The 26741-nt window shown below is 40.9% G+C and overlaps 1 protein-coding gene and 3 long non-coding RNA genes across 5 annotated transcripts; all 4 read left to right on the top strand.

Annotated features, from left to right (window-relative positions):
- Positions 1-110: 110 nt before the first annotated feature.
- Positions 111-5320, top strand: LOC141729303 (uncharacterized). The gene is made up of 3 exons (XM_074542215.1): positions 111-154; positions 1737-2401; positions 3712-5320. Exons 1-3 carry the CDS (start codon positions 111-113, stop codon positions 4128-4130), a joined length of 1128 nt encoding a protein of 375 aa, XP_074398316.1. The 3' UTR covers positions 4131-5320.
- A 949-nt stretch (positions 5321-6269) lies between these two features.
- Positions 6270-8834, top strand: LOC141729456 (uncharacterized). The gene is made up of 4 exons (XR_012580970.1): positions 6270-6787; positions 7314-7378; positions 7997-8060; positions 8759-8834. It is a non-coding gene; the product is annotated as an uncharacterized LOC141729456 (long non-coding RNA).
- Positions 8835-18445: 9611 nt separating this feature from the next.
- Positions 18446-20591, top strand: LOC141729272 (uncharacterized). Its single transcript, XR_012580650.1, has 4 exons — positions 18446-18556; positions 19258-19333; positions 19452-19711; positions 20093-20591. It is a non-coding gene; the product is annotated as an uncharacterized LOC141729272 (long non-coding RNA).
- A 217-nt stretch (positions 20592-20808) lies between these two features.
- On the top strand, positions 20809-26692 carry LOC141729457 (uncharacterized). Of its 2 annotated transcripts, XR_012580972.1 has the most exons (4): positions 20809-21066; positions 21341-21464; positions 21748-21812; positions 26354-26692. It is a non-coding gene; the product is annotated as an uncharacterized LOC141729457 (long non-coding RNA). The 2 variants fall into 2 exon arrangements; XR_012580971.1 differs by lacking the exon at positions 26354-26692 and having other exon boundaries at positions 20812-21066; positions 21748-23588.
- The last annotated feature ends 49 nt before the right edge of the window (positions 26693-26741 follow it).

Consider the following 26741-nt stretch of genomic DNA (forward strand, 5'->3'; position numbering starts at 1 on the left):
GTCAAGGAAAAAGGGAGGAAAAGCCCCAAGAAAGAAGGCAAGAAAGAGAGGCAGTAAAGGCCACAAAAATGCAAGAAAAAACCCAAGCAATGCCAGGAAAAGGTACGAAAATGGTTTTGCCAGGTGCGATCAAGGTGAGCGGGTTCAGTCTCAGGTACAGGAGATGAACAAGTGTCAGATTAGCTCGGGGCACTGCTGTGCAATGCAGCCGTGACAGGATTGATGTTTAAATACAGTTTAAATAAATTGGGGATTGTTTGGCTTTTATTGGGGTATAGGCTGGAGATTTCATAAAAGGTATAAAAATAGAAATCCAATTATATCCTATATATATCGATATCCAGAAATATTTAATATATGTAAATATACGTAAAAGAAATATATTGTGTAAAAAGAATATATCTATTATTATATAAAAAGGTATTCTCTCCAATCTATAAGATATCTATAAATATAATAAATGAAAATTACAAATGTAAATGTGAATACAATTATGACAAACAAAATTATTATTAAAATTTTAAGTGTGGTTTAAATAAAGGGGTGTCTTTGGTTTTTCTTTCCTTAGAGGCAGGGGTTTTATTTTAAATAATATAAGTACTATAGAAATCTAAACCGGCATAGAGAAATATATAATAAAAATCTAAAGTTGTAATGCTATACTATGAATTTAAAAACAAATAGAAATAGAAATCTATGTTAGTAACATGAAGAGATGTAATATACAATATAGTAAATATTATACAGTAATATAAATTCTAAATCTAAAAGCGAATATAAATATGACAAATAGATGATGGGGGCTCGGAGCAGCCCAGGTGTGAGTGTGAGGATGATGAGGGCTCGGAGCAGCCCAGGTGTGAGTGTGAGGATGATGAGGGGCTCGGAGCAGCCCAGGTGTGAGTGTGAGGATGATGGGGCTCGGAGCAGCCCAGGTGTGAGTGTGAGGATGATGAGGGGCTCGGAGCAGCCCAGGTGTGAGCTGTGAGGATGATGAGGGGCTCGGAGCAGCCCAGGTGTGAGCTGTGAGCATGATGAGGGCTCGGAGCAGCCCAGGTGTGAGCTGTGAGGATGATGAGGGGGTGGCTCTTGCCGGGGCGGTTTTAACGGGGGGAGAGTTTGCCTCTGTACATTTTTGCATGGAGCTGCTGAGTGGAGGGGTTTGTGCCGAGGGACGAATCTTTGTGCCGGGGAGCAGCAGCCGAGCAGGTGAGCCCGTGTGGGTTTGGAGCGGGGAATTTTGTCCTTCCCCTTTGCAATTTCATCTTGCCAGTCCCTCCCCGCTTCCCCAGGAGCAGAAATGGAGCTTATGAGGACAAAAGGGATTAAGGAGAAGGACGCAGCTCCTCTTCTTTTATTGTCTGCGTTTGAACTGAGGGGATCCCTCTTCACTTGTGGTTTTAAGGGCGTTGATTGCAGGAAAAGCTGCCTTTTCCAGGCTGTTGGGGGTATCCCGGGGGTGACAGGGAATCCCTGCCTTCTATTTGAAGGGGAATGGGAAAAGTATTCTTGTGGTGTTATGGGTTTGGTTTGAAGGCAGCCACCCCATTTTCATCACCCTAGGGTTGAAATGGAGGGGGCAGCCGTGGTGTCCCTCCTTTTCAAGGGTTTGAATGGAGGTGGAAATGGCCCTTTGCCATCAGTCGAAGGCTTTCATTTGAGGAGCGCCCCTTCTTTTGTGCTCTCGTAGGGGACGAACGTGAAGGGGAGAGGACACTTCTTTGCCCTTGTTGAAGGGAGGCGAGCCCCGCCTGCGGCGTCAGTTTCGGGCTTCGGTTGCGGGAAGCTGCAGCTGTGGCAGCGTTTGCAGGGCTGCAATGGGGCCGTGCCGCTGCATGGGAGGGCGCTTGTGGTGGCCGCGGCCCGGGCCGGAACGTTGCCGCTCGGGAGCGGCGCTGGCACGGCCCGGGCAGCTGCCGGGGCGCACGGGGGATTTGGCGCGGCCGGGCCGGCCAAGGGCGGCGGTGGCGGAGCCGCGCCGGTGCGAGCCGAGGGGAGCCGCGCCGGGCCGGCCACGGGCGGCAGAGGCGGCGCGGGCGCTGCTGCGGCGGCCCGGGCGGTGCCGGCCGCTCCGGCCGCTCCGGGCGCGGGGCTCGGGCGCCGCCGCCACCCCCGGGCCCGGTGCCGGCCCCGCCGGGCAGGGGCAGCGGGCGCGGCTCTCCGGGCCGGCGCCGGCCCCGCGTGCCGGAGGAGCCGCCGGAGGAGCCGCTCTCCTGGCGGGAGCCGCGCTCCGTCCGGGGCCGGCAGCGAGCGCGGCCTTCGGCTGCTCGCAGTGCTGGGGCGGTGCCGCGGTTCGGAGGCGCTTTTTCGGCATTGATTGCATCGCTGTGTTCGGTTTGCAGCGGGCGTACGCTAAGGGCTGCGGTGTTCTTCCTGAGTGGTGCCGGTGGGGATGATAAAGGTTCGTTTCGGATTGGGTTTCGTAGTCGGATATGTTTTTTTTGCCGGGGTATTATGTTTAGAAAGGCGCGCAATGGTTTTTACGGGTCGTAGCGCGAAGCAGCGGTTCGGATTTTAATTCTGTTGAGGTGGCTTTTATTGGCGTGAGCGGGTAGTGTTTGTTTCGGTGGGCTTTTGAGGTAGCGTCGTGTCGTTCATAGCAGCGGGTTTTTGATCTCGCGAATTGCATGTGTGTTTATCGTCTTCCAGGGCTTTTATTTATTTGGTTTGTTTGATTGTAGTGTATGTTTTATGGTTGCGGTAATTTGGGAGACATTGTTTATGGTTACGTTTGTCTTTAGGCTTTGTGTTTGTTTCTAGGTGTTATTTTTATTTTGATAGCTTGAGGCACTATGGGTTTATTCAGTTGGGAATAATATTTTTGTTGCAGATTTAAGTTTTTTTGGGTTTTGGGATTATTCTTGTTGGTGGTTTCTTCATTTTCTTTTATTGTTTTTGTCTTTTAATGTATTTGAGTATTGTTTCTCAGGGTTTTTTTTGGGAACATGGGTATTTATATGGTGGGTTTTTAAATTGTTTTTTACTAGGGTAGTTAATTTCTTAATTTTTAGCGGTTGAGATGTTTTCCATTTTGTTAATTAGTTCAGTTTTTAAAGTTATTTTTACAGAGGATTGGTTATTCTTTGAGTTAGTGTAGAGGTAGAATTTTGTCTTTTTTTTTTTTTTTTTAGTAACGTTCAGGGTGAGTGGCACTGTCTGGAGTTTAGAAGATTGGTTTGACTTTTTTTTAGTACCCTTTGTAATTTGCTCTGTGTGTTTCTATAGGGTTTTCTTTTCTTTTGGTTCCATTTTTCGGTCGTGATGAGAATTGTTATTGACAAGAGTGTTCTTTGTTTTTTCTCTGACGCTTGTTTGGATGTTCGGGTGTCTCGATGTTTTTGGAAGATATTGGTGGGAATTTAATGCTGTTTGTTCTGTCATTTCATTTAGGAATTGGATTTTAAATACACAATTATAACTCTCACTATATTGAAACAAAAGAAATAGATGTGCAGAAATGGGAATGAGCCAACGTTATTTTTATATATTCGGTCAATTTTTAAAATTTAACACGGAACATAAGTCATTATATGTTGCAATTAGTTATTCTATTTTTAATAGAGCATTGTGTATGTATACAGATATATGAATAGAGAATATAAATGGAAATACAACCCAAACACAAATGCAAATATAGAAATGTATTGCAACTATATGCAGATATATAAAAAATTAGTAATAAATTCCCGTCCCCCGCCTCTATGGTTTCAGGATGGCGGAGACAATTTCCGGTCCTCCCAGCTGCCGTCTCTATGGATTCAACGTGCCAGAAGGGTTTTCCGGTCGTCCCGTCCCTTCTCTCTATGGTTTCAAGATGGCGGAGACGATTTCCGGTCCTCCCAGCTGCCGTCTCTATGGTTTCAACGTGCCAGAAGGGTTTACCCGGTCGTCCCGTCCCTTCTCTCTATGGTTACAAGATGGCGGAGACAATTTCCGGTCCTCCTAGCTGCCGTCTCTATGGTTTCAACGTGCCAGAAGGGTTTATCCGGTCGTCCCGTCCCTTCTCTCTATGGTTTCAAGAAGGCGGAGACAATTTCCAGTCCTCCCAGCTGCCGTCTCTATGGTTTCAACGTGCCAGAAGGGTTTATCCGGTCGTTTTTGTTTGGTTAGAGGCAGGAGTTTTATTTTAAATAATAGAAGTGTTATAGAAATGTGAATCTTAATATAGAAATAGATAATAAATATATAAAGGGAGATTGCTAAACTATGACTACAAATTGAACTCTAAATATAGGTAAGTAATATGAAGAGTTGTAGTATAGAATAGAAATAACATGATACGGCAATATGAATTATAAATGGGAATATAAATATAAAAATAGGTAAGTATAGTTTAAAAGAAAGGGAATTTTTTGGCTTTTATTTAAGTAGAGGCAGGGGTTTTATTTTAAATAGGTGTTACAGCAGTAAAAATCTTGACGCAGAAATATGTAATCAATGTATACAAATATGTATAAAAATATATAACTGCTCACATCAGATGTAATGTAGAATATAAATTTATTTACAAATTGAGATTGATAAAGATAAATGTATAAGTAAGCAATATACATTAATGTACATTATAAATGCAAATAGGAATATAAAAATCAGACATAAGGATAAAACCTATTTAAATATTGTTTGAAAGAAAGGGTTGGGGTTTTTTTTATTCTTACTGGGTTAGAGGCAGGGTTTTTATTTTAAATGATGTGAATGTAGATATTATTGGTATATATTTCTCAATATTGAGATATACAATCAAGATATAAATATATATATAAACACAAAATATAAGTAAATAGAGATAATAGGAAGAGATGTAATGGAGAATACAAATAACAGCATACGTAAGTATACATTTTAAATGTAAATGTGAATATGGACCTGAAAAACAGAATTTTAAAAAATATTGAAATACAGTTGAGAAGAAAGGGTTTTCTTTTTGGCTTTAACGTGGGTGGAGGCAGGGGTTTTATTTTAAATAATGGAAGTGCTACAGAAGTAAAAATCCTCACACAGAAAGATATAATAAATATATAAAGATCTGAATAAAAATACGAAAAAAAATAGAAGTAATAGGAAGAGTTGTAACATAGAATATAAATCTATAAATAAATGGGAAAATAGAAATGCAAAATCGAACACACATCAGTATAGAATTTAAATATAAATGTGGATCTAAATTTGAAAAATATTATTAAAAACAAAAAAATGAAATACAGTTGAAATGAAAGGGGTTTGTATTTGGCATGTATGGGTGGACGCAGGGGTTTTATCTTGAATCCTGCAAGTGTTAGAGAAGTAAAAATCCTAAGAGAAATGTATACTTCCAATGTAAAAATAGGTATATTTCGAGCGGGGCCGAATTGTTCGGAAGAGGCGAAGAGCCGTGTGTTGCCGAAAAGAGGCGACTTGAGCCGAAGAGCCGAGTGTGGCCGAACAGAGCCGACTTGAGCCGAAGAGCCGAGTGTGGCCGAAAACAGCCGAGTTTACACCAAGAGCCGAGGATAGCCGACTGGAATCGATAGCCGAGGGTAGCCGACACTGGCCGCATTTAGACAATGCGCCGAATGTGACCGAGTTTCGCCCAAGCGTGCCGAGTTCGGCCGTAGAGCCGAACTGAAACGAGTTTAGACCAAGAGCCGAACCAAGCCGAATTGAGCCGAGTTTCTTGAAACAGAACCGAAGGACGCCGCAGCGCTCTCCCTGCAGGTCTCCGGGGCACACGGCAGGGGGCGCTGTATAAAGTAAGTATAAAATATCAACTATCTATAAGAAGAAATCAAAGCTCTATGTCATGTGCAGCAGTAGAAAATTTCAGGCTCCCAGGGAATAAATAGTTTTCTTTACATCATTTTCGTTTTGCAGGTTTTTTTTACTCCCAGGTAGCCTGAAAGTTTCTACTGCTGCTTTTTTATTCTTAAGCTAGAAAGGAAAACCAAGATCAGAAACAGAAGAAAAGGAAAGGAAAAGGGAAGGAAAGGAAAGGAATCAGGAGCACCAGAGGGAAGGGAAGGGAAGGGGTGAAAAGCAGAGTGAAAAAAGAAAAAAGAGTTGGAGCGAAAAAGAGAGGGCATTCGGGAGGAGCGTTGCTGCCTCAGGTCCTTCCCCGCCCAGGGGCGAAGGACCCGTTTGATGCCCGGGAGGGACTGCAGCTCCCGGTGGCGGAGGACGGAGCAGTGGCTGTCAGCCCGAGACTACAACTCCCGGCAGGCCGTGCTGCCGGCGAGGCGTGTGACGCAACGGCTGGCGCGGCACCGGAGTGGCTGGCGTGCCAGGCAGCCGCGCGGGGCTGTGCGCGGGCAGCTCCCGGCGCCGCGGCGGCGACGCCGGAGGGGCGAAACCTCCGTCTGGCCGCCCGCACGGAGCTGAGCAGCGCGGAAGGGGCGTCGGCCCGGTTCTTCGGCCTTACTGAGCGGTAGCGATGGCGGAGGGCGAGGCGGTGCTTTGCTGCCGCGGGCCGGGAGCTGCAGGAGCCGCCCCGGGCGAGCGGCGCCGGGCGCTCCCGCGGTCCCGGTGGGGCGGCTGCCCTCAGGCTGGCGGAGGCGCAGCAGCCCCCGAGCTGCAGCCGTCTCCCTCGGGCTGCTGCCGGTGCTGCGGGCGGAGGCGGCTCCGCCGCGTGTTGGGCGTTGCGAGCAGAGAGCGCTGCGATATCGCCGGAATGACTGGGCTGCTGCCTGCGCTAGTGCTCGAGGCTCTTTCTGCCATGCAAACGGATGGAGCGGCGCTGAGCGGTAAAGCCAGAGATGGCCGGGAGAATGCCCAGCGCAGGGAGCAGGCGGGCTGTATCCTTCCGATGGCACAGGTGCGATCTGCAAACTCATCCCCTTCTGCCCCTGCCCTCCCCAGCCCCAGGGAAAGTGCTTTCCAGCATTGTCGGGCTTCTGAAAGACAAAACTTGTGATTTGACACTAGCATCCAGAAAAGGTTTCTGTCTAGATTAGCAAATGCCTAAATTGTTCTTGGTTACATCCCATGACCGGTTTTAGGCAGTGACTTTATAGTGCTTTTAGGATTTTCTTGTACAAAGGTGAGAAAATAGGCAGGTCTGATAGTGGTTTCACTTTTTTTCTACTTCACGTTCCATGAGATTCTTTTATCCAAGCACTTGTTTTAAAATTGTACTGTAGGCGTTTATGGTTCACTTTTTTTTTCTTTGCAGCACCCGTGACTTTTTTTTTTCCCTAAATCGGGAGTAAATATAGCTGAGTAAAATGACCTTGGTTTTCTTCTTTCTTTTTCAACTGAGTTGTTTTTATTAAAAATCCTATTTGAATATGTAGAAAAAGTGGGTATGTCCTGTAATATATCCTAGCTTTTCTTGTTTACAGGGTACTCAGAAAATATGTCTCCCTTAGAGTCCCACAGAAACGTTCTCAGTGCGATCTCTGTCAAGGTATGCATTTACAAATAAGTGATCCCTTTAGATATTTGACTGTGTACCTTTTCCTGTAATTCAGAGCTTGCGTTCCGTGGCTTTTATGATAAACCTATAAAACATGTAAAAATGGTTTTGCACATCTTAATCGTTGCAGGCAGCACTAAGTGGATTTAGAGCCTGTTCTTGACCAGACAAAGGGAAAAAGTGTGACTTTGATGCTGAACTTGTCATTTTTCATTGGACTTGTCTTTAGTTATTTAGGAATAGAGAGAACTAGAAAAAGTGAGAAATAGAATTGGTTATTGAGCACTCCTCAAATGCTCACCGTGATTCAGTGCAGAGCCGAAGTGAAGGGTGATGGAACAGAGCTCTATGCTTTAGAAGGAAATAAATTTAAACCTGACCTCCACACAGTGTCTCACTAACTTCTGTTGTTTTAAAATACCAAATACGTTTAGGAAGTGTTGGAAGTTAGTATTTTGGGAAAGAAATGGCAGTTCCACAGAACATTGCATTTAACAGAGGCTCTCGGAACGATTCATGTTGTAACTGCTGTCACTGCAATCGGTTGGTGGTTCAGCCTTGAAATGTGCACTTGCCCTTCTATAAAGCACTGTTTTGTTTGCCTTTCAGTGCTATGAGTCTTGATAAATTGGAGAAGAGCCCAAGAGAAGTTTTTCATCCCTTGATATAAAAGGTAGGAAGTGACTTTTTTTGGTTTGGTTCTCTTTCTTTATTATTTTCTGGAAATAAAAGTAATTAAGTATAGGTACGACTGGTTTGTTTCTTCCAGTAGCAGGTGATAATAATAGTAGTAGTAATAGTAAAAATAATAATAGAAATAATAATAATAGTAACGTAATACTACTGAAACTGTCTTTATCCATTGAACTGGCCATTTCAAATCAAAACTTGTAAACACAAATCAAACCATCATCCTTGTAGAATCTTTCACAGCAGTGGGCTAAAGATCCTGGTTTTGTTGACAGGATTTATCGGTTCTGGAAGAACAAGAGGGAAGTACAAGCCTAACTACTTCTAGCTCACAGACCCGCCCAGTGAATACAGCTTTGTATTTTGATGGGCTTGTGATGACTTTGAAATCGATTCCTCATTACAGTAAAAAAAAAAAAAATGTTTTTTTGAACGTGACAGCAGAAATAACTTTCAGTACCAACTTAATAATAATAGATCGCCAATTTAAGTTAAAAATTCATGCTATACTATCAAAATTTAAAGGTAAAATATTATGTATTAGGTGATGGTATAAAGTGTATGTTCTAATGTGTAGGATGTATGCAAAGATAGATACATACCTGAAAGTCCTTAGAGGAAACAAATTTTTATGTCTGCTGTTTGACTGTTTATCATACAATATTTGGTTTTATTTCCCAGGGATCGGTGAATTTTAACTTTGGAGTCCTCTGTGCTAAGGATGCTCGGCTTACAGATGATGAAATGTTCAGTAATGGTGAGTTTTTCACCTTCTCTTTAGTTGCTATGCTGATCTGAATAAGAAAAAAACAAAAGCAAGAGAAAAAAAAAGGATGGTTTATTATTTTTTTACGCTGTTATGTTTGTTTCCTCAGTATTTGCTGCAGCTCTGCTTACCCAAACTTTGGGTTCCTTCTGTCCCACTGGGAGTCGCCCGATTTGGTTGCATCTGGTGAAACTCACCCTGAGACCTTGGAGAACCAGCTCAAACTACGTGAGAGCCATTTGCAGTTCTCTCCAGACACCTGGAGAATGGGTGATGCTTCTGAGGATCTGGCAAATGTGCTTCTATCAAAACTCAGTCTGTGAAATTTCTGGGGAAAACCCTTCTGTGTACCGAAGGGTTCAAACTCTGGTGAGGATCCAGTTATCAGGTGCTCACCTGGATGGTTCCAGCTCTTAAAGCGAACACTTGTACTCTTGCCCTGTAGTTTATATCTATCGTATTTTTGTTATTTTGCAAGATTTCACGGCTTTGCAAAATATTGTGCATTTCGCTCTATGGAACCTGTCAGGTGGTTCTTTGGTGCAGGACCACCTCATGGGACACTTGGCTGCTGTCCTGAAGGGGTTGGTCGTAAATCCTGGAGGGTTTATAAGTCTTCTGTCCCCAGGGAGGTATCGTGCTTTGTTTGCTTTTGTTCTGTTTGTTAGGCGCTGCTTCTCACTGGAAGTATGAATTTCAAACTACCCTGTTCTTTTTTTAACTGTTTTCCTGGTTCTCTCCCTACGGCAGGGAAAGACTCTCGTATCCTTGTCGTCAGGCTCGGTGCTGTCCAAAAAGATACAGAGACTAAAACAATCATAAGAAGCAAAATATGACTGCAGGGAAAACAAGCTGGAGAGAACAAAAGGTGGTATTGTTATCCTTACCCTCTATTAGAAACATCCACTGTGCTTTGATGCTGGTAGCTGCCAGGGGCTTGTCAGCTCTTTGTAGGCAGGTGTGGGTGTTCACTTGTAGGTTTTTTCTCTGGACAAGTCAATTCAATCTTTGCTAAGCTTATATTTGCAGATTACTCTCTAGCACAGTCCAGCATGACATTTTTGAATGTTGTAAAAATACCATGTTACTTGGAAATTGCTAATGATGAGAAGCCTTAGGGAAAAAAGAAGATTTCAGGGTTGGAAGATGTGAGAAGAATTTTGTGGGGATGTTAGACTGAAATAAAGTGCACTTGAAGCTGGACTGGCATGCTGGCAGATCCCCTATTAAAGAGTAGTGCTTAAATTAGCCTGGGGGTTGCCCATTGTTTCTGTAGAAATCAATGTTTCCTGGTCTTCAGAAGTAAGCTGCTTTGAAAAGCTGGAAGGTGCAGTATAGTGACAATCCCCGTGCTTTGGATTAAAAGTAGATTTCAGAAGGGTGATAGGCTTTTGTCTTTTCCTAGACGTCGATGTAATCCTATCGAGGAGTTTTTAATTCTGTGTTGCCATGTCATCCCTCAGAGCCCTGTCGTACTAATCGTCATACAGATACAAAACAAAACATCAGACCCTGTCCCAGCCACTTAGAGCCCAGAACACGATTTCCTCGGGCTGCCATTTGTGTGCCATCGGTACTCACCACGGAAGCGAGCCGGGGATGTTGCAGCTGTTGGGAACAAACCGCTTCTCGTCACACAGAAATGGAATTCGGACGACGCCTCGGCCAGCCCCTCTCTGCCGTCGTCTCCTGAATCTGCAGCAGAGCAGTTGCAGTCCGTCCGGGTACGTGTAATCCAGCTCCTGACGATCTGAGCACACGGAGCAGCGCTCAGCTGCCGTGGGGGCTCAGGGAAGGCAGAGTGTGCATTGTCATCTTCCTGAACCTACAGACCAATCAAAGTGAGAAGCCACAGGGTGGAAATCACTCGCATATATGCTAAATAAAACTTGCAGATTTATTTAAGAATTGTTTCTGCTTGTTCTTTGTTGTGCTTCAGCACTTACAAAACCTCCCTTTAAAATCAGTTCAATTCATCAGTTGAACCTTTGTTTGCAGACCCTCACTGAGCAGAATTTGTTGCAGACTCAGTGCACGCTGCGCTGGAGTGTGAGGAGCTCAGTGCACTGCCGGGAGTGTGAGGAGCTCATGTGTGCTACTTTTTGCTTTAGGACGCTCTAAGGTATTTATTCCTTTTGGGATACATGATGAGAATTCCCAAGAGAGGTAGTTATAAGGTATGACATCGGGAAAAAAGCCTGTGTGGTTGGAATGTTGTTGTTGTCAAAAGTTAATTTTTTCTTAGCCAGTAGTTAGCTTTTTGCTTTATTTTTGTGGTAGCAGTATTTTATTGTTTAAAAAATTGCTTCAAAATAACTTCGGTGGCTGGCCATCGGTACCTTGTTCAGATTTGCCTATTTGCTTGTAGCTAAAAAGTTCACATCTTGTTTATCATTCTATTTTAGAAACTGCTGCCCAGCCAACTAATAACTGAACATCTATCTGTCTGGGACACGGGGAGAGGATTTAGGTAATGTCTTTGTTTCCAGAAAAAAGTTCCTGTGTAGTTTCTAAATAGAGGAGAGGGGGGTGAAGACTCGGGGCTCTGATGCCATTGGGGCACCCCAAGGTCCCCAGGAGAGGAAGCCCCACTGGGGTGCAGGAGCAGGTGTGTTCTCATGTAATATAGAATAAATTATAAATATAAATATGAAAATTATAATCATGAAAATATTTTTTTAAATAGCTAAATAAAGCAGGTTGTTTTTATTTGTCAATAGGCAGGGTTTTGATTATAAAAATTATAAATACTAACAATATAAATGTAGAAATCTAAGTACAGGAATATATCATAAATAAATACAGATATATATATAAAGTTAGTTGTAGCAGTAGATATGACACATAATATAAATAATAATTTAAATACATTTCTAGAACTTTACATATATTATATATAATTAGTACACTGCATCAAAAGAAACTATAAATATGAATGGGAATATAATTATACTAAGTATAAAAATATTTCAATCTCGTTTAAAAGAAGGTTGTTTTTTGTATTTATTTGGTTAGAGACGGGGTTTTTATTTGGAATAATAGAAGTATTATAGAAGTATAAATCTAAATATAGAAATATACAATCTATAGAGAAAGATATTTGTAAAAACACGATCGAACGACGCCTCCTTCGGCCGAATGGAACGAGCTCAGCCGAAGCAAGGTGAGACCGGCCGAACCTGACGGCCTCGAGCGAACCGAGGCCAGGCTTGCGAGGCTGCCTGAACGGAGCCGAGCTCAGGCGAACCGAGCCCGCTGCTCTCGTGCGCGCTAATTAGCGCGAGTGCGGTCACCGCCTAATGAGCCCCACTAGGGGCAGAGCCGGGGATCCAGTCCTCGTGGGAGCTTTTTAGGGCTTGATGTCCCTTTTAGATGTTGCGTTGTCAGTGCGGTCCCCTCAGTCTCAGCGCTGGGGACGACTCCCAAGGTCAGGGCGAGAGGGGCTCCGCATCTCTGCAGGCTCAGCACTTGGCTCCTCACATCCAGACATCACCTTAGTCTCTCAATTCGTAATTGGCTCGTTGTTTTTGGGGTTTTCTCGTTGCATTTCGAGTCGGGGTCCCACAAAGCATTCTGGACTTTGGAGTCACTTTGCATAACCCCCCCCCACCCTCTCAGGTGTCTTCCCTATGTTGTAAGAGAGCACAGCCTCGGGGGAAGGGTCCACCGCACCCAGCCAGGCTTTTTACTAATACAAAAGAAGAGATAAGCCTCAACGACCCGGTATTACAATAACAAAGCACTAAGTATCCTGGCAGAGACCGACCTGATGGCGTCCCTGCAACTCCGTCTCACAAAAAAAATATTAACTGAATTTTTGTTCATAACATGAGCCTTGAGGTGAGCGTGTATCATTGCCGGCTTGGGATTGAATGAAATGCACTAAGTAAACCAGTGCTGGGGAGGGAGGCAGGGAAAGCCTCTCTTAACGTTTACCAATTCTTCCGTCAAACTCATCACGGCAGGACAGGGTGAAGACTGAAAGTGTAAGAAGATGTGGAGGGAAACAGAGAATCTGACAGGAGCATCGAACGCACAAGTGCACGAATTTCGCTTTTGCTTGGATGTAAACTCAGAAGTTGTAAGGAATTTGGGAAAGGGACATTTCAGAAGGAGAAGGAGGAGAAGAAGTTGTTGTTACAGTCCTGGCAAAATCTTTTGTTCTAGCTAATAAAAGAAGTTAGTTTAGAAAACAAAAAGAAAAAAAAATGTAGTTTTTCTTTACTTGACTATTATATTCATTGGTGGTATATGGTGTGTTGTTTAATTTCTTGGTATGATTAACTCAGTGTAAGTTGTTTTTTGAGTGAACTAACTTTCTGGATGGGTTGGTTTGTATTTGAGGCAGGATTGATTTCAATAGGTTTCTTTCATAGACTTCTGATAGGTATTACTGGGGTTTTGGCTTTGTTTACTGTATGCATAAACATACAGCTTTGGTTGGGCCAGCTGGGCTGCCGGAGTTTGTGGGTGTGAATTTATTCGATGGCTTTTGTTAAATGCAGTGTTTAATTTTTGACAGGTTTTTCAATGTAGTGGTTTTAAGGTGGTTTTTAGAATTGATTGTATGGTTTGATGTTGTTTATAGTTGCTGTCCGGTAAGGGATGTGGTGTGAGTACTTGAACGTTATGGTTTTGGTTTTCCTAAGTTCCGTTTTCTTTCTGGTTCGATAGGTTTTTTTAGTTTTATTTTTGGTGCCAGGGGTATTCACGTGGTGGGTTTTTATAGGCAATATGTTTTTTAATTTGGGTAGTGATATTTTTTAGTATTTTAACAGTTTAGATTTTTTATTTTTATGCTTTGAATTAGTTTTCTTTTAATTTTAAATTAAGTTTTATAGATTATTGGTTTTTATTTGTGCATTAGCATAAAGGTAGAGCTTTGGGGGCTTCTTTTAGTACTGTTTAGGGTCAGTTGTACAGTTTTGAGTCTAGTGAGTTGGTTTGATTTAATTTTTAGTGGGTGTTTGTTTTTCTTAGCAGTTGTGTCATTTTCAAGGTGTATTGGAGGTTTTTGGGGTTTTTGAGATACTGGTTTAGGAGGACGTTTATGATGAGCATGTGCGCAGGTTTTGGGCTAGTTGAAGTGGGATTTAAAATTTATTTTGGGTTAGGTTTATTTGAGTGTTTATGAGGGTTCAATGTTGTGGGATGTTTGTTCCGTTAGTAATAAAAATAGGTTTTGTTTTGATGTGCTGCGATGGGATGAGCGTGTGCTGCGTGCCGGTGCTGACAAAGGTACGGTATTGTTGTGGCTTATTTATATGGTTTAATATAGAGATGAAAATAGAAATAAATATACATTTAAAAAGAAATATTACATTAGAGTGGTAAACATTAATATAGAGAACAGATACATATATAAAACTATAATTCATGGTATAGAATTGTAAGATATCATATGGATAAATGATAGTCTATTATATATATGCACAAAGATATATAAATATAGATTGTAAATATAAAAATACTTAAATATAGTTAAATTGGGGGTTTTATTAGGTTGTAGACCTGTTTTTATTAATAAATCATATAAATAGAAATAAAAATTCAGATACAAATATATAGGGAAATACAAATATCTATAAATATTGATATTAAATAAATCTAAGTAAAAGAAATGTACAATACAGAAATTTTCTATCTATGATTATATTAGAGGGCATTCTCCCTAAGATATATATAATATCTATGAATATAATGAATAAAAATTATCAATCTAAATATGATTATAATTTTGAAAGATAAAGTTACTTGTTAAATTTTAAATGTGGTTGAAATAAAGAAGTGTCCTTGGTTTTGATTTGGTTAGAGGCAGGAGTTTTATTTTAAATAATAGAAGTGTTATAGAAATGTGAATCTTAAGATAGAAATAGATAATAAATATATAAAGGGAGATTGCTAAACTATGACTACAAATTGAACTATAAATATAGGTAAGTAATATGAAGAGTTGTAGTATAGAATATAAATAACATGATACGGCAATATAAATTATAAATGGGAATATAAATATAAAAATAGGTAAGTATAGTTTAAAAGAAAGGGAATTTTTGGCTTTTATTTAAGTAGAGGCAGGGGTTTTATTTTAAATAAGTGTTACAGAAGTAAAAATCTTGACACAGAAATATGTAATCAATGTATAAAAATATATAACTGCTCGCATCAGATGTAATGTAGAATATAAATTTATTTACAAATTGAGATTGATAAAGATAAATGTATAAGTAAGCAATATACATTAATGTACATTATAAATGCAAATAGGAATATAAAAATCAGACATAAGGATAAAACCTATTTAAATATTGTTTGAACGAAAGGGTTGGGTTTTTTTTTATTCTTACTGGGTTAGAGGCAGGGTTTTTATTTTAAATGATATGAATGTAGATATTATTGGTATATATTTCTCAATATTGAGATGTACAATCAAGATATAAATATATATATAAACACAAAATATAAGTAAATAGAGATAATAGGAAGAGATGTAATGGAGAATACAAATAACAGCATACGTAAGTATACATTTTAAATGTAAATGTGAATATGGACCTGAAAAACAGAATTTTAAAAAATATTGAAATACAGTTGAGAAGAAAGGGTTTTCTTTTTGGCTTTAACGTGGGTGGAGGCAGGGGTTTTATTTTAAATAATGGAAGTGCTACAGAAGTAAAAATCCTCACACAGAAAGATATAATAAATATATAAAGATCTGAATAAAAATACGAAAAAAAAATAGAAGTAATAGGAAGAGTTGTAACAGAGAATATAAATTTATAAATAAATCGGAAAATAGAAATGCAAAATCGAACACACATCAGTATAGAATTTAAATATAAATGTGGATCTAAATTTGAAAAATATTATTAAAAACAAAAAAATGAAATACAGTTGAAATGAAAGGGGTTTGTATTTGGCATGTATGGGTGGACGCAGGGGTTTTATTTTGAATCCTGCAAGTGTTAGAGAAGTAAAAATCCTAAGAGAAATGTATACTTCCAATGTAAAAATAGGTATATTTCGAGCGGGGCCGAATTGTTCGGAAGAGGCGAAGAGCCGAGTGTTGCCGAAAAGAGACGACTTGAGCCGAAGAGCCGAGTGTGGCCGAACAGAGCCGACTTGAGCCGAAGAGCCGAGTGTGGCCGAAAACAGCCGAGTTTACACCAAGAGCCGAGGATAGCCGACACTGGCCGCATTTAGACAATGCGCCGAATGTGACCGAGTTTCGTCCAACCGTGCCGAGTTCGGCCGTAGAGCCGAACTGAAACAAGTTTAGACCAAGAGCCGAAGCAAGCCGAATTGAGCCGAGTTTCTTGAAACAGAACCGAAGGACGCCGCAGCGCTCTCCCTGCAGGTCTCCGGGGCACACGGCAGGGGGCGCTGTATAAAGTAAGTATAAAATATCAACTATCTATAAGAAGAAATAAAAGCTCTATGTCATGTGCAGCAGTAGAAAATTTCAGGCTCCCAGGGAATAAATAGTTTTCTTTACATCATTTTCGTTTTGCAGGTTTTTTTTACTCCCAGGTAGCCTGAAAGTTTCTACTGCTGCTTTTTTATTCTTAAGCTAGAAAGGAAAACCAAGATCAGAAACAGAAGAAAAGGAAAGGAAAAGGAAAGGGAAGGAAAGGAAAGGAGTCAGGAGCACCAGAGGGAAGGGAAGGGGTGAAAAGCAGAGTGAAAAAAGAAAAAAGAGTTGGAGCGAAAAAGAGAGGGCATTCGGGAGGAGCGTTGCTGCCTCAGGTCCTTCCCCGCCCAGGGGCGAAGGACCCGTTTGATGCCCGGGAGGGACTGCAGCTCCCGGTGGCGGAGGACGGAGCAGTGGCTGTCAGCCCGAGACTACAACTCCCGGCAGGCCGTGCTGCCGGCGAGGCGTGTGACGCAACGGCTGGCGCGGCACCGGAGTGGCTGGCGTGCCAGGCGGCCGCGCGGGGCTGTGCGCGGGCAGCTCCCGGCGCCGCGGCGGCGACGCCGGAGGGGCGAAACCTCCGTCTGGCCGCCCGCACGGAGCTGAGCAGCGCGGAAGGGGCGTCGGCCCGGTTCTTCGGCCTTACTGAGCGGTAGCGATGGCGGAGGGCGAGGCGGTGCTTTGCTGCCGCGGGCCGGGAGCTGCAGGAGCCGCCCCGGGCGAGCGGCGCCGGGCGCTCCCGCGGTCCCGGTGGGGCGGCTGCCCTCAGGCTGGCGGAGGCGCAGCAGCCCCCGAGCTGCAGCCGTCTCCCTCGGGCTGCTGCCGGTGCTGCGGGCGGAGGCGGCTCCGCCGCGTGTTGGGCGTTGCGAGCAGAGAGCGCTGCGATATCGCCGGAATGACTGGGCTGCTGCCTGCGCTAGTGCTCGAGGCTCTTTCTGCCATGCAAACGGATGGAGCGGCGCTGAGCGGTAAAGCCAGAGATGGCCGGGAGAATGCCCAGCGCAGGGAGCAGGCGGGCTGTATCCTTCCGATGGCACAGGTGCGATCTGCAAACTCATCCCCTTCTGCCCCTGCCCTCCCCAGCCCCAGGGAAAGTGCTTTCCAGCATTGTCGGGCTTCTGAAAGACAAAACTTGTGATTTGACACTAGCATCCAGAAAAGGTTTCTGTCTAGATTAGCAAATGCCTAAATTGTTCTTGGTTACATCCCATGACCGGTTTTAGGCATACTGCTTTTAGGATTTTCTTGTACCAAGGTGAGAAAATAGGCAGGTCTGATAGTGGTTTCACTTTTTTTCTACTTCACGTTCCATGAGATTCTTTTATCCAAGCACTTGTTTTAAAATTGTACTGTAGGCGTTTATGGTTCACTTTTTTTTTCTTTGCAGCACCCGTGACTTTTTTTTTTCCTCTAAATTGGGAGTAAATATAGCTGAGTAAAATGACCTTGGTTTTCTTCTTTCTTTTTCAACTGAGTTGTTTTTATTAAAAATCCTATTTGCCTATAGAAAAAGTGGGTATGTCCTGTAATATATCCTAGCTTTTCTTGTTTGCAGGGTACTCAGAAAATATGTCTCCCTTAGAGTCCCACAGAAACGTTCTCAGTGCGATCTCTATCAAGGTATGCATTTACAAATAAGTGATCCCTTTAGATATTTGACTGTGTACCTTTTCCTGTAATTCAGAGCTTTCGTTCTGTGCCTTTTATGATAAACCTATAAAGCATGTAAAAATGGTTTTGCACGTCTTAATCGTTGCAGGCAGCACTAAGTGGATTTAGAGCCTGTTCTTGACCAGACAAAGGGAAAAAGTGTGACTTTGATGCTGAACTTGTCATTTTTCATTGGACTTGTCTTTAGTTATTTAGGAATAGAGAGAACTAGAAAAAGAGAGAAATAGAATTGGTTATTGAGCACTCCTCAAATGCTCACCGTGATTCAGTGCAGAGCCGAAGTGAAGGGTGATGGAACAGAGCTCTGTGCTTTAGAAGGAAATAAATTTAAACCTGACCTCCACACAGTGTCTCACTAACTTCTGTTGTTTTAAAATACAAAATACGTTTAGGAAGTGTTGGAAGTTAGTATTTTGGGAAAGAAATGGCAGTTCCACAGAACATTGCATTTAACAGAGGCTCTCGGAACGATTCATGTTGTAACTGCTGTCACTGCAATCGGTTGGTGGTTCAGCCTTGAAATGTGCACTTGCCCTTCTATAAAGCACTGTTTTGTTTGCCTTTCAGTGCTATGAGTCTTGATAAATTGGAGAAGAGCCCAAGAGAAGTTTTTCATCCCTTGATATAAAAGGTAGGAAGTGACTTTTTTTGGTTTGGTTCTTTTTCTTTATTATTTTCTGGAAAGAAAAGTAATTAAGTATAGGTACGACTGGTTTGTTTCTTCCAGTAGCAGGTGATAATAATAGTAGTAGTAATAGTAAAAATAATAATAGAAATAATAATAATAATAGTAACGTAATACTACTGAAACTGTCTTTATCCATTGAACTGGCCATTTCAAATCAAAACTTGTAAACACAAATCAAACCATCATCCTTGTAGAATCTTTCACAGCAGTGGGCTAAAGATCCTGGTTTTGTTGACAGGATTTATCGGTTCTGGAAGAACAAGAGGGAAGTACAAGCCTAACTACTTCTAGCTCACAGACCCGCCCAGTGAATACAGCTTTGTATTTTGATGGGCTTGTGATGACTTTGAAATCGATTCCTCATTACAGTAAAAAAAAAAAAAATGTTTTTTTGAACGTGACAGCAGAAATAACTTTCAGTACCAACTTAATAATAATAGATCACCAATTTAAGTTAAAAATTCATGCTATACTATCAGAATTTAAAGGTAAAATATTATGTATGAGGTGATGGTATAAAGTGTATGTTCTAATGTGTAGGATGTATGCAGAGATACATACATACCTGAAAGTCCTTAGAGGAAACAAATTTTTATGTCTGCTGTTTGACTGTTTATCATACAATATTTGGTTTTATTTCCCAGGGATCGGTGAATTTTAACTTTGGAGTCCTCTGTGCTAAGGATGCTCGGCTTACAGATGATGAAATGTTCAGTAATGGTGAGTTTTTCACCTTCTCTTTAGTTGCTATGCTGATCTGAATAAGAAAAAAACAAAAGCAAGAGAAAAAAAAAGGATGGTTTATTATTTTTTTACGCTATTATGTTTGTTTCCTCAGTATTTGCTGCAGCTCTGCTTACCCAAACTTTGGGTTCCTTCTGTCCCACTGGGAGTCGCCCGATTTGGTTGCATCTGGTGAAACTCACCCTGAGACCTTGGAGAACCAGCTCAAACTACGTGAGAGCCATTTGCAGTTCTCTCCAGACACCTGGAGAATGGGTGATGCTTCTGAGGATCTGGCAAATGTGCTTCTATCAAAACTCAGTCTGTGAAATTTCTGGGGAAAACCCTTCTGTGTACCGAAGGGTTCAAACTCTGGTGAGGATCCAGTTATCAGGTGCTCACCTGGATGGTTCCAGCTCTTAAAGCGAACACTTGTACTCTTGCCCTGTAGTTTATATCAACTGTATTTTTGTTATTTTGCAAGATTTCACGGCTTTGCAAAATATTGTGCATTTGACTCTTTGGAACCTGTCAGATCATTCTTTGGTGCAGCACCACCTCATGGGACACTTGGCTGCTGTCCTGAAGGGGTTGGTCGTAAATCCTGGAGGGTTTATAAGTCTTCTGTCCCCAGGGAGCTATCGTGCTTTGTTTGCTTTTGTTCTGTTTGTTAGGCGCTGCTTCTCACTGGAAGTATGAATTTCAAACTACCCTGTTCTTTTTTTAACTGTTTTCCTGGTTCTCTCCCTACGGCAGGGAAAGACTCTCGTGTCCTTGTCGTCAGGCTCGGTGCTGTCCAAAAAGATACAGAGACTGAAACAATCATAAGAAGCAAAATATGACTGCAGGGAAAACAAGCTGGAGAGAACAAAAGGTGGTATTGTTATCCTTACCCTCTATTAGAAACATCCACTGTGCTTTGATGCTGGTAGCTGCCAGGGGCTTGTTAGCTCTTTGTAGGCAGGTGTGGGTGTTCACTTGTAGGTTTTTTCTCTGGACAAGTCAATTCAATCTTTGCTAAGCTTATATTTGCAGATTACTCTCTAGCACAGTCCAGCATGACATTTTTGAATGTTGTAAAAATACCATGTTACTTGGAAATTGCTAATGATGAGAAGCCTTAGGGAAAAAAGAAGATTTCAGGGTTGGAAGATGTGAGAAGAATTTTGTGGGGATGTTAGACTGAAATAAAGTGCACTTGAAGCTGGACTGGCATGCTGGCAGATCCCCTATTAAAGAGTAGTGCTTAAATTAACCTGGGGGTTGCCCATTGTTTCTGTAGAAATCAATGTTTCCTGGTCTTCAGAAGTAAGCTGCTTTGAAAAGCTGGAAGGTGCAGTATAGTGACAATCCCCGTGCTTTGGATTAAAAGTAGATTTCAGAAGGGTGATAGGCTTTTGTCTTTTCCTAGAAGTCAATGTAATCCTATCGAGGAGTTTTTAATTCTGTGTTGCCATGTCATCCCTCAGAGCCCTGTCGTACTAATCGTCATACAGATACAAAACAAAACATCAGACCCTGTCCCAGCCACTTAGAGCCCTGAACACGATTTCCTCGGGCTGCCATTTGTCTGCCATCGGTACTCACCACGGAAGCGAGCCGGGGATGTTGCAGCTGTTGGGAACAAACCGCTTCTCGTCACACAGAAATGGAATTCGGACGACGCCTCGGCCAGCCCCTCTCTGCCGTCGTCTCCTGAATCTGCAGCAGAGCAGTTCCAGTCCGTCCAGGTACGTGTAATCCAGCTCCTGACGATCTGAGCACACGGAGCAGCGCTCAGCTGACGTGGGGGCTCAGGGAAGGCAGAGTGTGCATTGTCATCTTCCTGAACCTACAGACCAATCAAAGTGAGAAGCCACAGGGTGGAAATCACTCGCATATATGCTAAATAAAACTTGCAGATTTATTTAAGAATTATTACTGCTTGTTCTTTTTTGTGCTTCTGTGCTTAGAAAACATCCCTATAAAATCAGTTCAATTCATCAGTTGAACCTTTGTTTGCAGACCCTCACTGAGCAGAATTTGTTGCAGACTCAGTGCACGCTGCGCTGGAGTGTGAGGAGCTCAGTGCACTGCCGGGAGTGTGAGGAGCTCATGTGTGCTACTTTTTGCTTTAGGACGCTCTAAGGTATTTATTCCTTTTGGGATACATGATGAGAATTCCCAAGAGAGGTAGTTATAAGGTATGACATCGGGAAAAAAGCCTGTGTGGTTGGAATGTTGTTGTTGTCAAAAGTTAATTTTTTCTTAGCCAGTAGTTAGCTTTTTGCTTTATTTTTGTGGTAGCAGTATTTTATTGTTTAAAAAATTGCTTCAAAATAACTTCGGTGGCTGGCCATCGGTACCTTGTTCAGATTTGCCTATTTGCTTGTAGCTAAAAAGTTCACATCTTGTTTATCATTCTATTTAAGAAACTGCTGCCCAGCCAACTAATAACTGAACATCCATCTGTCTGGGACACGGGGAGAGGATTTAGGTAATGTCTTTGTTTCCAGAAAAAAGTTCCTGTGTAGTTTCTAAATAGAGGAGAGGGGGGTGAAGACTCGGGGCTCTGATGCCATTGGGGCACCCCAAGGTCCCCAGGAGAGGAAGCCCCACTGGGGTGCAGGAGCAGGTGTGTTCTCATGTAATATAGAATAAATTATAAATATAAATATGAAAATTATAATCATGAAAATATTTTTTTAAATAGCTAAATAAAGCAGGTTGTTTTTATTTGTCAATAGGCAGGGTTTTGATTATAAAAATTATAAATACTAACAATATAAATGTAGAAATCTAAGTACAGGAATATATCATAAATAAATACAGATATATATATAAAGTTAGTTGTAGCAGTAGATATGACACATAATATAAATAATAATTTAAATACATTTCTAGAACTTTACATATATTATATATAATTAGTACACTGCATCAAAAGAAACTATAAATATGAATGGGAATATAATTATACTAAGTATAAAAATATTTCAATCTCGTTTAAAAGAAGGTTGTTTTTTGTATTTATTTGGTTAGAGACGGGGTTTTTATTTGGAATAATAGAAGTATTATAGAAGTATAAATCTAAATATAGAAATATACAATCTATAGAGAAAGATATTTGTAAAAACACGATCGAACGACGCCTCCTTCGGCCGAATGGAACGAGCTCAGCCGAAGCAAGGTGAGACCGGCCGAACCTGACGGCCTCGAGCGAACCGAGGCCAGGCTTGCGAGGCTGCCTGAACGGAGCCGAGCTCAGGCGAACCGAGCCCGCTAATTAGCTCTCGTGCGCGCTAATTAGCGCGAGTGCGGTCACCGCCTAATGAGCCCCACTAGGGGCAGAGCCGGGGGATCCAGTCCTCGTGGGAGCTTTTTAGGGCTTGATGTCCCTTTTAGATGTTGCGTTGGCAGTGCGGTCCCCTCAGTCTCAGCGCTGGGGACGACTCCCAAGGTCAGGGCGAGAGGGGCTCCGCATCTCTGCAGGCTCAGCACTTGGCTCCTCACATCCAGACATCTCTCAATTCGTAATTGGCTCGTTGTTTTTGGGGTTTTCTCGTTGCATTTCGAGTCGGGGTCCCACAAAGCATTCTGGACTTTGGAGTCACTTTGCATAACCCCCCCCACCCTCTCAGGTGTCTTCCCTATGTTGTAAGAGAGCACAGCCTCGGGGGAAGGGTCCACCGCACCCAGCCAGGCTTTTTACTAATACAAAAGAAGAGATAAGCCTCAACGACCCGGTATTACAATAACAAAGCACTAAGTATCCTGGCAGAGACCGACCTGATGGCGTCCCTGCAACTCCGTCTCACAAAAAAAATATTAACTGAATTTTTGTTCATAACATGAGCCTTGAGGTGAGCGTGTATCATTGCCGGCTTGGGATTGAATGAAATGCACTAAGTAAACCAGCGCTGGGGAGGGAGGCAGGGAAAGCCTCTCTTAACGTTTACCAATTCTTCCGTCAAACTCATCACGGCAGGACAGGGTGAAGACTGAAAGTGTAAGAAGATGTGGAGGGAAACAGAGAATCTGACAGGAGCATCGAACGCACAAGTGCACGAATTTCGCTTTTGCTTGGATGTAAACTCAGAAGTTGTAAGGAATTTGGGAAAGGGACATTTCAGAAGGAGAAGGAGGAGAAGAAGTTGTTGTTACAGTCCTGGCAAAATCTTTTGTTCTAGCTAATAAAAGAAGTTAGTTTAGAAAACAAAAAGAAAAAAAAATGTAGTTTTTCTTTACTTGACTATTATATTCATTGGTGGTATATGGTGTGTTGTTTAATTTCTTGGTATGATTAACTCAGTGTAAGTTGTTTTTTGAGTGAACTAACTTTCTGGATGGGTTGGTTTGTATTTGAGGCAGGATTGATTTCAATAGGTTTCTTTCATAGACTTCTGATAGGTATTACTGGGGTTTTGGTTTTGTTTACTGTATGCATAAACATACAGCTTTGGTTGGGCCAGCTGGGCTGCCAGAGTTTGTGGGTGTGAATTTATTCGATGGCTTTTGTTAAATGCAGTGTTTAATTTTTGACAGGTTTTTCAATGTAGTGGTTTTAAGGTGGTTTTTAGAATTGATTGTATGGTTTGATGTTGTTTATAGTTGCTGTCCGGTAAGGGATGTGGTGTGAGTACTTGAACGTTATGGTTTTGGTTTTCCTAAGTTCCGTTTTCTTTCTGGTTCGATAGGTTTTTTTAGTTTTATTTTTGGTGCCAGGGGTATTCACGTGGTGGGTTTTCATAGGCAATATGTTTTTTAATTTGGGTAGTGATATTTTTTAGTATTTTAACAGTTTAGATTTTTTATTTTTATGCTTTGAATTAGTTTTCTTTTAATTTTAAATTAAGTTTTATAGATTATTGGTTTTTATTTGTGCATTAGCATAAAGGTAGAGCTTTGGGGGCTTCTTTTAGTACTGTTTAGGGTCAGTTGTACAGTTTTGAGTCTAGTGAGTTGGTTTGATTTAATTTTTAGTGGGTGTTTGTTTTTCTTAGCAGTTGTGTCATTTTCAAGGTGTATTGGAGGTTTTTGGGGTTTTTGAGATACTGGTTTAGGAGGACGTTTATGATGAGCATGTGCGCAGGTTTTGGGCTAGTTGAAGTGGGATTTAAAATTTATTTTGGGTTAGGTTTATTTGAGTGTTTATGAGGGTTCAATGTTGTGGGATGTTTGTTCCGTTAGTAATAAAAATAGGTTTTGTTTTGATGTGCTGCGATGGGATGAGCGTGTGCTGCGTGCCGGTGCTGACAAAGGTACGGTATTGTTGTGGCTTATTTATATGGTTTAATATAGAGATGAAAATAGAAATAAATATACATTTAAAAAGAAATATTACATTAGAGTGGTAAACATTAATATAGAGAACAGATACATATATAAAACTATAATTCATGGTATAGAATTGTAAGATATCATATGGATAAATGATAGTCTATTATATATATGCACAAAGATATATAAATATAGATTGTAAATATAAAAATACTTAAATATAGTTAAATTGGGGGTTTTATTAGGTTGTAGACCTGTTTTTATTAATAAATCATATAAATAGAAATAAAAATTCAGATACAAATATATAGGGAAATACAAATATCTATAAATATTGATATTAAATAAATCTAAGTAAAAGAAATGTACAATACAGAAATTTTCTATCTATGATTATATTAGAGGGCATTCTCCCTAAGATATATATAATATCTATGAATATAATGAATAAAAATTATCAATCTAAATATGATTATAATTTTGAAAGATAAAGTTACTTGTTAAATTTTAAATGTGGTTGAAATAAAGAAGTGTCCTTGGTTTTGATTTGGTTAGAGGCAGGAGTTTTATTTTAAATAATAGAAGTGTTATAGAAATGTGAATCTTAAGATAGAAATAGATAATAAATATATAAAGGGAGATTGCTAAACTATGACTACAAATTGAACTATAAATATAGGTAAGTAATATGAAGAGTTGTAGTATAGAATATAAATAACATGATACGGCAATATAAATTATAAATGGGAATATAAATATAAAAATAGGTAAGTATAGTTTAAAAGAAAGGGAATTTTTGGCTTTTATTTAAGTAGAGGCAGGGGTTTTATTTTAAATAAGTGTTACAGAAGTAAAAATCTTGACACAGAAATATGTAATCAATGTATAAAAATATATAACTGCTCGCATCAGATGTAATGTAGAATATAAATTTATTTACAAATTGAGATTGATAAAGATAAATGTATAAGTAAGCAATATACATTAATGTACATTATAAATGCAAATAGGAATATAAAAATCAGACATAAGGATAAAACCTATTTAAATATTGTTTGAACGAAAGGGTTGGGTTTTTTTTTATTCTTACTGGGTTAGAGGCAGGGTTTTTATTTTAAATGATATGAATGTAGATATTATTGGTATATATTTCTCAATATTGAGATGTACAATCAAGATATAAATATATATATAAACACAAAATATAAGTAAATAGAGATAATAGGAAGAGATGTAATGGAGAATACAAATAACAGCATACGTAAGTATACATTTTAAATGTAAATGTGAATATGGACCTGAAAAACAGAATTTTAAAAAATATTGAAATACAGTTGAGAAGAAAGGGTTTTCTTTTTGGCTTTAACGTGGGTGGAGGCAGGGGTTTTATTTTAAATAATGGAAGTGCTACAGAAGTAAAAATCCTCACACAGAAAGATATAATAAATATATAAAGATCTGAATAAAAATACGAAAAAAAAATAGAAGTAATAGGAAGAGTTGTAACAGAGAATATAAATTTATAAATAAATCGGAAAATAGAAATGCAAAATCGAACACACATCAGTATAGAATTTAAATATAAATGTGGATCTAAATTTGAAAAATATTATTAAAAAAAAAAAATGAAATACAGTTGAAATGAAAGGGGTTTGTATTTGGCATGTATGGGTGGACGCAGGGGTTTTATTTTGAATCCTGCAAGTGTTAGAGAAGTAAAAATCCTAAGAGAAATGTATACTTCCAATGTAAAAATAGGTATATTTCGAGCGGGGCCGAATTGTTCGGAAGAGGCGAAGAGCCGAGTGTTGCCGAAAAGAGGCGACTGGAGCCGAAGAGCCGAGTGTGGCCGAACAGAGGCGACTTGAGCCGAAGAGCCGAGTGTAGCCGAAAACAGCCGAGTTTACACCAAGAGCCGAGGATAGCCGACTGGAATCGATAGCCGAGGGTAGCCGACACTGGCCGCATTTAGACAATGCGCCGAATGTGACCGAGTTTCGTCCAACCGTGCCGAGTTCGGCCGTAGAGCCGAACTGAAACGAGTTTAGACCAAGAGCCGAAGCAAGCCGAATTGAGCCGAGTTTCTTGAAACAGAACCGAAGGATGCCGCAGCGCTCTCCCTGCAGGTCTCCGGGGCACACGGCAG

This window comes from Zonotrichia albicollis, chromosome 6 (assembly GCF_047830755.1).
Source record: "Zonotrichia albicollis isolate bZonAlb1 chromosome 6, bZonAlb1.hap1, whole genome shotgun sequence".
Lineage (NCBI taxonomy): Eukaryota > Metazoa > Chordata > Aves > Passeriformes > Passerellidae > Zonotrichia > Zonotrichia albicollis.

Bases quoted from the DNA above. Each gene is read 5' to 3' on its own strand.
- LOC141729303 (XM_074542215.1), top strand. From the start codon at position 111: ATGGTTTTGCCAGGTGCGATCAAGGTGAGCGGGTTCAGTCTCAG. The intron at 155-1,736 runs GTACAGGAGATG...CCCTTGTTGAAG, and splicing joins GTGAGCGGGTTCAGTCTCAG to GGAGGCGAGCCCCGCCTGCG. The intron at 2,402-3,711 runs GTTCGTTTCGGA...CTATGGTTTCAG, and splicing joins TGCCGGTGGGGATGATAAAG to GATGGCGGAGACAATTTCCG.